At 50.1% G+C, this 10,979-nt stretch overlaps 2 protein-coding genes across 3 annotated transcripts in view; both read left to right on the plus strand.

The window, feature by feature from the left end:
- CADM3 (cell adhesion molecule 3) overlaps window positions 1-335 on the plus strand; it is a 31,260-nt gene extending 30,925 nt beyond the window's left edge. For both annotated transcript variants that reach the window (XM_049880888.1, XM_049880889.1), the window contains one exon: window positions 98-335. In XM_049880888.1, the coding sequence (XP_049736845.1) occupies window positions 98-216 (119 nt within the window). In that variant the 3' untranslated portion in view covers window positions 217-335. The remainder of the gene's footprint in view (window positions 1-97) is intronic.
- Window positions 336-3,404: 3,069 nt separating this feature from the next.
- Window positions 3,405-5,110, plus strand: ACKR1 (atypical chemokine receptor 1 (Duffy blood group)). The gene is made up of 2 exons (XM_049880896.1): window positions 3,405-3,571; window positions 4,076-5,110. The coding sequence occupies exons 1-2, from the start codon at window positions 3,551-3,553 to the stop codon at window positions 5,048-5,050; spliced, it is 996 nt and encodes a 331-aa protein (XP_049736853.1). The 5' UTR covers window positions 3,405-3,550; the 3' UTR covers window positions 5,051-5,110.
- Window positions 5,111-10,979: the final 5,869 nt, after the last annotated feature.

The raw sequence follows: 10,979 nt of genomic DNA on the forward strand, positions 1-10,979 counted from the left end.
GCACTGTGTGGGTGGTGGGAGGGCAGGAAAGTGGGTAGGGTGGGCTTCAAAGGTTTGGAAGCTGCTCCTGAAAAGAGCAGCCTCTATCTCTATCCAGGAACCTACCTGACACACGAGGCGAAAGGCTCTGACGATGCCCCGGATGCAGACACGGCCATCATCAACGCAGAAGGCGGGCAATCGGGCGGGGATGACAAGAAGGAATATTTCATCTAGGGGTGCCCGCCTACTTCCTGTGCCCCCCCAGGGGCCCCATGGGGACTGCTGGGGCCGTCACCAACCCGGACTTGTACAGAGCGACCCCAGGGCCGCCCCTCCCGCTTGCTCCCCGGCCCACCCACCCCCTGTACAGAATGTCTGCTTTGGGTGCGGTTTTGTACTAGGTTTGGAATGGGGAGGGAGGAGGGCGGGGGGGAGGGGAGGGCTGCCCTCGGCCCTTTCCGTGGCTTCTCTGCGTTTGGGTTATTATTATTTTTGTAACAATCCCAAATCAAATCTGTCTCCAGGCTGGAGGGGCAGGGGCCCTGGGGTGAGGAAGGAAAAAAACTGTAGTGTTACGGGGAGAGTGAAGGTGGATGGGTCAGGAAAGGGAAAGGAGCAGGCTGGTTTGGGGGGGGGGAGGGGCTTTTGCCAGCCCTCCACCCTCTATAAGGGTGCAGCTGCCCCAGACTTCCCCGGGAGCCGGAGGGTTGTGAGCAGGAGCCAGAGGTGGCTTTTCTTTTGATAGTCACAAACGGTGAGCTATGAACACGGAGGTACGGGCCACCCAACACTCTGCTTCACCATCAGGGGAAGGTGAATGGAGATGTGACCTGTAGCCATGCAGGCACCCAGAGCTTGGGCACGGAGAGGATCCAGGCCCCTGCAAGAAGGGGTAGTGGAAGGATGGCAGAGACTGACCTGCTGGCCCCTCACCCCGACAGGCGCTCTTCCCAGGAACTGCCCTTGGGGGAGAGCAGAGCGTGGCTGCAGTTCCTTCTACATCAGCTGTGGAGAGGTGCTGCTCTGGGGCCCGGACTGCATATGCTTCCCTGCCAAGGGCCCCTCACTCTTTCCCAGGCCCTGGATTGTTGCACGGCAACCACTCTTCTCATGGCATTGCTCGGCAACTCCTCCTCCCCATCTGTGCCACCCTGCACCCCCTAAGCCAGCCCTTAGCTCTTCCTCCCTCAGAAGCCAGGCAGATATAACAACAAAGAATACTAAAAGGAGCTTCACTGCACTGAGCTGTTTCCGGCCCAAACTAAGGAAATAATGTGAACTCTATGAGTGTCTGAAAGTGTGTGGGTGCGTGTGTGTGCGTGTGTGTGTGTGTGTGTTTGCGACAGAGACTGAGGAGGAGGGACAAGAGTCTGGGTCCTGGGCAGGTGGCTGGGGCTGTGGGGACAGATGAAAGAGGGCTTCAGGCGTGGAGAATTCCTAGTCAGGTACCTCACCTGGGATGTTGCTCTAACCTGGTATATTCCATGCTACTCCCACTGCCCATTTGTCTTGGAAAAAGGAGTCCCAGGATGTGTTTCTGGTCAATTTTCCATCCCACCTCTCCCCCAAACACAGAGCACTCAACCCCTCCCTCATTTTCCCATCTCCGAACCATGGAGTCAGTGCCACAGCCTCTTCTATGCACCCCCAGGCCTCTCCCTGGCACTGACCCTGAAATTTCCCATACTCTCTACCCAGTGAGTTGAGGGCTGGGAGTGAAACCCCCTGTCTCCTTCCCATCCCCACCCCTGCTTTTGATTTTCTGTCTTCCCTTCCTGGCCTGGAGCTGGTTGCCGTGGAGAGGAGGTTGTTCCCCCTCCCTGTCCCAGCCGGCCTGCCCCCCTCAGACCCAGGATGCCCCTTGGCATTGCTCTCACCATCCTCCAGCGTGTCCTCCTTGCTCTGACAAATGGGCGTGCAAAACAGGGGCAGCTGCACTCCAGCAGATCTGCCCACCCCCTCAGTTCAGGTAATACCGCTGTGAATCTTCCAGCCACTGGTTAGGGCCCTGGGCGCCATAGGCAGCCCCTTACCCGAGCCAGGGCCCCCTCCTCTAACAGCAGCAAGGGAGCCTGGGACCCAGGCCTGTTGAGCTCCCTGTCTCCCAGCACCTGCTTTTGGGAAAACAACTTTTCCTCTTCAAGCTGAACCACTCTGTCCGTATTACACAGAAGCCATATTTGTATGGGGGGCGGGGGAGCGAGGGGCCTTTGTGCTGTGTGTGTCTGTCTGTGGGTGGGTGGGGGGAAGGGAGCAGGGAGGGGATCGTGTATCTTTATAATCTTTCTAACTCTCCTGTGCTAATCTCAGAGGGGCCACCCTCAATATATCTGGATTATCCGTGTCGTTTGGCTGCCTCCTTTTTGCTGCTCTCACGACTGCTGTTCCCCTGGTGTGCCCTGCACCTGATACCTCAAGGGGCGACGTGTCCCTCGCCATGCCACCCACCCAAGGGTATCTCTGTGTGGGAAAAATATAACTCTTGTGGGAGAGAATATCTAGTCTCCCTACCCCGCCTGCCTTTCGCTAGGCCCTTGCTTCCCAGAGAGTGACTGGGCATGGGGCACCTGACTGCCTCCACCCCCCCTCCAGTCCTCTGCCAGGCAAGGTTGAAGAAGGTTGAGACGGAAGTGGGAACCACTCCTGGAAAACTTCACCAGATTCTCCGCAACCTCACTCTCTAATCTCCCTCAGGTTGAACCTAAAACTTGAGCTAATGTCCTGGGAGAAAAGGGAAACACATCTCTCAGGTAATTTTTGCACCTGGATCTGTGGTTCTTTGCTCTCAGGCTCACTTGTCACTCCCTACCCTAGCTCCAGGCATGGGACTGAAACTCTTTGGCAGAATCGGGATTAAAACATTCCATGCTTTCTTGGACAAATGAACAACACACACACACACAAACACACACACATACACATACATTCTTATACCCAAACTGATACACACAGAGAGCTTACACCCACCCACATACATCTCAGGTTGTCAGCATCATATGGATCCAACCACAAGTGCCCACTGATACCGTCCCAAAACACATAGTTGTTGAATCATCTGCCTTTCCTTGTATCAACTTCAAGGGCATGGAGGAGCAGTGAGAGTCATCAGCTGCCCTTTCACTCCAACTTCCCAGCACCTCTCTTACCCCTGTCTCATCTTCACCCCGACCTCCTCTTCCTTCCTTGTGCTTGAAAAATCCCTTCCTGCTGGAAAGCCCCGTGGCTTTTCAGCATCCCCTTCCAGCTCTTTCTACCCTCTCCACCTTTGGGAAAATACCCACTTTCTAGTCCCCACCTTTTTCCTTTCCTGAGTGCAGGTTTCAACCAGTAGATTCCAACCTGAAAACAGGAAACTCGGGGCCAGTGCCCCATGTAGGAATGAGGCTTAGGCAGGCAAGGCTGTGGGTGTGGAGTTAAGGCTTCCTGAATGCTCCCCCCCACCACCCACCTCTTGGCCCTGCCCAGAACCTGATGGTCCTCATTAGTCCTTGGCACTTATCTTGGAAACACAGCCACGGACAGTGCAGTCCCAGCCCTTCTCTCTGCCTGCCCTGAGCCTAGCAGTGCCATGGGGAACTGTCTGCACCCGGTGAGTGTAGGGGACAGCCCAACAAACACCTACCTCCTTGCCCTCCATTCCCTGCCTGTTTATCCCTCAGGTCTTTATACCTCTTCCCTTTTCTCTTGTTTCTTATTCCTTCCCCCATTGTTCTCCCACTTTTAAGAATCTTTTTCCTTCTCTTCTTCTTGTCTCAGTCTCTTAGGTCACCTATTATTGTCTTCATTGCCCTTTCATCCATGCCCACCCAATCCCCTCATTATCCTTCCTCTCTGATCTTCCCCTGCTTTTCCAGGCCTATTCACAACCCCTTCCCTGGCCTTTCTGTATCTCTTTGTTCTTCTGGTCCTGAGTCTCTCTGCTTTGCCCTCTTCTGCCATCTCAACTGTGCAAACTTCTCCAGCTCCATGTTCTCCCAACCCCAGCTTCCCCTCTGTCCTCTACTCCCACCTTCCCCTCAGATCCCAGGAGACCCTTCGGAGGGTAAGCTGGGTGTCTGGATGCTCTGATTGCCCCTCTGGGTATGTTCTCCAGGTTACCTCCTCTGTCGATGATAACTCAAGTAAGTTTTCCTTTGAAAACTATGAGTGGAATATGACTTATGACTCACTGGACTACAACGACCCCAGCCTGCAAGCAGCTGCTCCCTGCCACTCCTGTAACCTGCTCGACGACTCCTCACTGCCCTTCTTCATCATGGCCAGCGTCCTGGGGATCCTAGCTAGTGGGACTGCCCTCCTTGCATTTCTCAGACCCCTTTTCCACTGGGAGCTCTGCCGTGGTCGGCCTATCTTGGTACAGTTGGCTGTGGGCAGTGCCCTCTTCAGTGTAGTGGTGCCCATTCTGGCACCAGGGATCAGCAGCTCCCACAGCACTGCCTTGTGCCGCCTGGGCTACTCAGTCTGGTATGGATCAGCCTTTGCCCAGGCTCTGCTGATAGGATGCCGGGCCTGCCTGGGCCCCAAGCTGGATGCAAGCCAGGTCTCAAGCCACACCCTGGTGCTCACTGTGGGACTTTGGGGCACGGCTGCCCTGTTGGCACTGCCAATCACTTTGGCCAGTGACACTTCCCAAGGACTCTGCACCCTGGCATACAGCAGGGGGCTGGGGACTTTGCAGTGCATACATGCTGCAGTCTGTTTTGCCATCTTCTTCTTGTTACCACTGGGTTTGGTAGGAGCCAAGGGGCTGAAAAAGGTATTCGGCAGGGGGCCAGGCCCCTGGGTTGATATCCTGTGGGTATGGTTCAGTTTTTGGTGGCCTCATGGGGTGATTCTGGGATTTGACACCCTGGTGAGGTCCGGGACCTTGCCCTTGCAAACATGTTTAGCCCAGCAGATCCTGGACTTGCTGCTGCAACTGGCAGAAGCCCTGGCCACCTTGCACTGTGTGGCTACACCCCTGCTCCTGGCCTTTTTCTGCCACAGGACTGTCCACACTTCCTTTCTCTCCCTGCCCCTCCATGGAAGACAGTCTTCTCATGTGGGCACCCTTGGAAGCAAATCCTAGCTCTCACTCCTCCTGTCAACCTGAATTAAAGTGTATGTTGCTTTTATGAAGTGGATGGTTTCTCTTTTTTTCTGGGGATGAAGAAGAGAGGATGGAGAATGGGGGAAAGAGAGACATTTCACACCAGACTTCCTGTCAGAGTCTGTTTCTCTGGCTGGCTTGGGGAGAAAGTGAGTGAGGTACTAACACCCTCAGGGTGCACAGATGTTCTCTTGAGGTGTGAGGTTACTGCCATCTCAAGAGGGAATAGAACAGGGACTAGGGCATCAAGGTAACAACTAAACCTAAGAAACTAGAAGAGATGGCTTAGCAGGTAAAGAAAGAAGAGAAGCTACAGGGAGCAAGTGGAATAGGGATAGAAACTGGAGCAAGAAGAAGAGTGAAGATGAAGTTCAGAGCACAATTTCCCCTCCCCTGGACGGCCTGCCCAGCCTTCCTCTCTGCCTTCTATTTCCCTGACAGACATCTGTTGGCTTGTGTAGAGATCAAAGTGGTGGCAGGGAAGCTGAGGAGAATCATTCCGGAAATTTTACTTAGTCCAGGGAATGTATCAAGAGAATTCTAAAAGCCACTTCCGAGGAGTCATCTCTCCAAGGCTTATTCCTCACCATTGCCCTAATTTCCATGTGTGAGTATGTGTGTGTGTGTGTGTGTGTGTGTGTGCGCACATCTTGATCTGTTAGAACCTATATTCATGTTAGATGCACATATGTAATAATGTAGGTCTTCGTGTGTGCCTGCATCTCTGTCAGTTTTTGAACTGCATATACCCGTGTCTGTGCTGTGACCTCTCCCAGCCCCCGCCCTCCCTTTATTCTGCACCCCATCCCTGTACTCAGGATAAGGAATCAGCATTTATGACTCACTTCTTACCCAAGCGAGTTCTCTTTTCCCTGATCTATTTGCTTAGTCTTTTCTGTGTAGGATGTGTAGAGGGAAGAAAATATAAAAATTTGAAAAAGGTGGAGAAAGTGGGGGGAGGGTGCTGTTTTGATTCATCTTCTGCTTGGAATCACCCCATTTTCTCCTTCAACTTCAGCTCTTGAAATAAACTAATGCAGATTGGGAATGCACAAATCTTTCCTTCTACTTTGCATGCTGCACCCCTACATCCTGTGCATTCCTTTCCCCAAGACCCCCTGATTCTCTGGCTGCTTAATCATGACCTTGGAGGTTTTTCTCAACCCTACACAGCTGAGGTTAAGTGATGACTGGAAGGGCAATGAGGAAGCCCCTCCTCATACAGGGAACAACTTCTACTACCACCAAAAAGTGCACCCTCTCCTCACAATGCCATACACACACACACTCACACTCACTCACACACACGCACACACACGTTCCTCCCTCAAATCCAGTTAAAGGCTGAGGAAACTTGAGAGACTGCTTCCCATTATCTATCTGAATCCACATTCGATCTTTCCATTTGTCAAAGACGTGCTTTACCTGGTTTCTCCCCTAAGATGCCCCTGCTCAACTCTTTGGGCTTGGGGATAAACAGGAGAGTCCAGGAGAGGAGCAGAGATGAGTTAGGGTATCCCAGACAAGGGGTATGAAAGGTTCAGAGAATTTTCCTGGGTGGGTGCTGTGACAAAACCTCTAAATCCCCCACCTCCTGTTTCTTAGCAACAACCAGGTTGGATGCTGATTGGTGCACCATAAATTGAAAGGCAGGGCTAGAGACCGATGGAGATGAGGAAGACATTCTGAAGTGGAAAGTGGGGAAAATGAGAAAAAAGGAAACAATTTACAACCCAAAATTATGATAAAGCCTCCAACCACAGTTCATGAATGGGTCCCCATGTCTTCTTTTTCTTCTATTCCCTCTTCAGCCTCTTCTCAAAATTCCCCCTCCAGCCGCTGATGACTTTCTCAATCCTACCAGATGTTGCCCTCCTCCCTTACAAAATCCTGGCTGACCTAGTTGAGGGGGAGGAGAGAGTGTTTTCTCCTTTCTGAATCTTTCAGCATCAACCTGCCACAGGCCAGGCTTAATTTCAGACTACTGGGGTCATTTTATCTACTTCCTGTCCTGCACTTCCAGATAGAAATCCCTCCTCACTCAGTTGAGTTAGAGAAAACCCAGGCTCCTGGGTAATAACCCAACAGTTATCACATCCTTCACAAAGGAAAAGCGGGGGCAGAAGTCAGCAGCTGATAAGAGGTCAGGCAGGGGTGAGTTGGAAACAGTCTCACCCCAGTTATCTCCTCCTTATTCCCACCCCCACGGGCTTTGCCCTATCCCTTCAAGGGTCTGCTTTTCCCTGTCATTATCTGCACTGTAGTTGGATAGACCTTCCTTTCTTCTAATCTTGATCTCAGCCATTTCTCCAAGGCTTTCTTGGGGTACCGTCACCCTTGTCCATTGAATCCACTACATGCCACTAACCGCTCCAAAACTGGCCTGAATCTGGCATCTTTTCTGCAATCTCTCGGGAATACAAATCTTGTTTCCTTAGAACCCTTGAGAATTTAATCTGAGGGCTGGCAGGGACTTAGCTGTGTATGAGTTACTGGACCTCTTGGCTAAAGAAAAAAAGCCTCTCAGAAAGATGAGAACCAGTAAGGCAAGCACTTGGGAGCACAGGAAGCCCTGGGGAAAGTCAATTTGCATTGCATCGTTTAGGAGAGAGACTTATTTCTGGAGGAAACCTTGAATATCAGATTGAAACTCCGGGAAGGTTTAAAAAACAAATACCTGGCCCCTACACCCTTTTATCTGCCCCTCATCTCCCTTTTCCCCAACCCCATCATCACTTTCCTCCTGCAGCCACCCTCAGAGGAATTCTGATTGAGAACTTCACTGGGATTTCAAACCCAACTCATTGCCAACTCTAATTGCCAGGGATTTGCATGAAAACCATCGTATGCTATCTAATTGTTCTGACAACCGCAGCCCGCCGTCTGGGCACAAGGAGAATCGCAGTTTTAATTAACAATAATGCACCTTGCAGACGAATGTGACTGTTTAGGTTAATTAACAAGTCCAAGTCCCTCCAAATCGTCTCTAAACGTCTTCTAGGTGATTTGGGCAGGAAGGGTGCAGGGGAATGGGAGGATTGAGAAAATGCAAACTTTTCTCAGCAAAAATGCATGCTAGCTGTCATCTTTTCTGTAACTATCTGGTAAAGGGAAGAGGAATTCTCCAGGTGACAGGCCTCTGGAAAGTTGGTGTCGAGGACTTTGCGGACATTGCTTTAGGGGGATATATCGGTATCTTTATGTCACAGTTGGATTTACAAAACTTTTTAGACACAGTTGTGTAAATGAAAGGACAAAGTCCCTGTAATTTGCAAATACTTCTAATTCATTGTCTGGTTGTTCGCAAACCTGCTCTCTAGCATAAAAGACCCAACTTTCCCACTTCTCTCCACCTTCCCTTACATGTTCCTACCACATCTGGGGACTCTTCAGTCTCTTTAAAATTGCCTAAAACCAAGACCAAACCCACTGCCATCAAGCTGATTCCAACTTATGGTGTCCTCAAGTGCTACAGAGCAGAACTGCTCCACAGGGTTTTCTTGGCTATAATTTTTAAAGAAGCAGATCGTCAGGCCCTTTTTCTGCAGAGATGCTGGGTGGGTTCGAACCACCAACCTTTAGGTTAGTAGTTGAGTGCAAATAGTTTGCACTTCCCAGGGATCTTTAAAGTTGCCTATCCCCCAAGAGTTCCCAGATAAAATCACAAGTCCCACCCTTTGCCCACCAAGAAGAATTGTTCGTACTTTTTTCTTGGGTAGTTCTCCATGTCCTGGAAGAATACTATGTATGTAGCTCCAAACCGTGTCTTTCTAAAGGGAATGGCATTTGTCTTCTCCCTCTAAAACAGGTATTATTAAGTTTTTTGGGGGGGGGGGGAGCGAGGCTCATTGGCCTCTTGGAAATCTGATGAAAGTTATGGAGTGTGTCTTTAGGACAATATAATATTACACCACAAATTTGGCATTTAGTTCCTCCCCGTTGAACTTAGAGTTAAATCCAAATGCATTCACACTGCCTAACCGGACTTAACTGCCTAATTGGACTTCCTATGTCTCTCCCATGCCCACTAAGCTGTAGCCTCAGTGGCAACTTTTCTGTTCCTCGAATGAGCAAGTCTCTTTTCCACTCCAGGGCCTCTGCACTTGTCATCCCCTCTAACTGGAAGGCTCTTTCCTGTATTATTGATGTGACTGGTGCCCTGTCGGAAACCCTGGTGGCATAGTGGTTAAGTGCTACAGCTGCTAACCAAAGCGTCAGCAGTTTTAATCTGCTAGGCGCTCCTTGGAAACTCTATGGGACAGTTCTACTCTGTCCTATAGGGTTGCTATGAGTTGCAATCGGCTCGACGGCTCTGGGTTTGGTTTGGTTTTTGGTTTGATGCCCTTTCATCTTTTGGGTGTCAATGCAAATATTACCTGCCCGATGACTAGCCAATGGGATGCAGCACCCTAGCCACCCTATGCACCCATTTATTCTCTGCCAATTTTCCTGTGATGTCTCCATGGTAGCATTTATCACACACTCAAATTGCCTTGCTTGCTAGCATATTGTTTGTCCACTGCCTCTTTCCATTGCCAGAAAATAAACTCCAAGAATGCAAGAAATGTTTCTTTTTGTGACTGGCACATAGTCAGAGCTCAGTAAATGTTCGTTAAATACACAAGTTAATTAATTAATTCCTTATGAATAAAGCGTGGCTCCCTACTCTGCAGGGTTCACCTTCCACTGGGGAAGAGGAGTAAGTAAGCAAATAATTACTGCAGTGAAACCGTCAGATCACTTACCTCTGGGCTTTGTCCTCTCCCTAGGCCCTCCCATGCAATTCAACCACTCGCGGGCTGAGGAGACTGGATGACTATTAGTTAGCACAAGATTTTGGCCTGTGAACCTATTTTCTGTGTCAACTTAAAGCTGACTGGAGCTGGGGGACTTTGCCACAGTTCCTGAGTTAGAGGGAAAAGTTTTTTCGCCCCCCTTCAGGATACTGCTAGACTTTGGACAGCAGGGGAAAGCTGGGAAGGGCTGTCATTTTTTCATCTTTACTTGAGGAAAAATGAGTCACAGGGGACCCCTCCCACCCTCCCCCCACTCCGGAGTTCTAGGAGCCAAAGGCTTCCATTGGCTCAGAATCAAATCTGGAGTCCAGCCACCTCCTCAGATTTCATCACACTCAGACATCTAAGAGTCATCCCTGTGTCCCGGTTATTTATTTCCAGTTACCCTCCTCCTCCTCTTTAGGCCCAGTTAAAGCTTCCTCCCCCCTCACCCCTTCCCGATTTCTAAGTTCTGATTTTTTCTTTCACCTTCTGGCTTCTTCTGCCCCCCTGTGGCAATTTATCTCTTTGCATTTCTGGGTATTTGAACCAGTTAACTCTTTAAGGCACTTAAACCAGTTGCTGTCCAATGAACCCCAACTCCTGGCAACCCAGATTCATGGCAACCCCATGGAGGTCAGAGTAGAGCTGTACTGTATAGGGTTGTTGGGAGATTTTTTTTCAGAAATAGATCTTCAGATCTTTTTTCCAAGGCACCTCTGGAGGGACTTGAACCTTGAACCTTTCAGTTAGCAGCCAAACAAAGTAACCATTTATAACATTCAGAGACATTTTTAAGGTACCTACTTGTTACCATTAAGTCAATTCCAAGTCATAGCGACCCAATGGGACAGAGTAGAATCGCCCCATAGGGTTTCCAAGGCTGTAAATCTTTATGGAAGCATATTGCCACATCTTTATCCCACAGAGCTGCTGGTGGGTTTGAACCCCCAGCCTTTTTGTTAGCAGCTGAGCGCTTAACCACTGCACCACCAGGGCTCCTTTTAAGACACTTTGGAATGTACAATTTATCTCATTTAAGGTGTTTATTGATCACCTACTAAGTTCAAGACACTGTGAGAAGTACTGGCAGACAGAGAAATCAGACACAGTTGTAGATATCAGTGTGTCCC

This window comes from Elephas maximus, chromosome 3, assembly GCF_024166365.1.
Source record: "Elephas maximus indicus isolate mEleMax1 chromosome 3, mEleMax1 primary haplotype, whole genome shotgun sequence".
Taxonomy (NCBI): Eukaryota; Metazoa; Chordata; class Mammalia; order Proboscidea; family Elephantidae; genus Elephas; species Elephas maximus.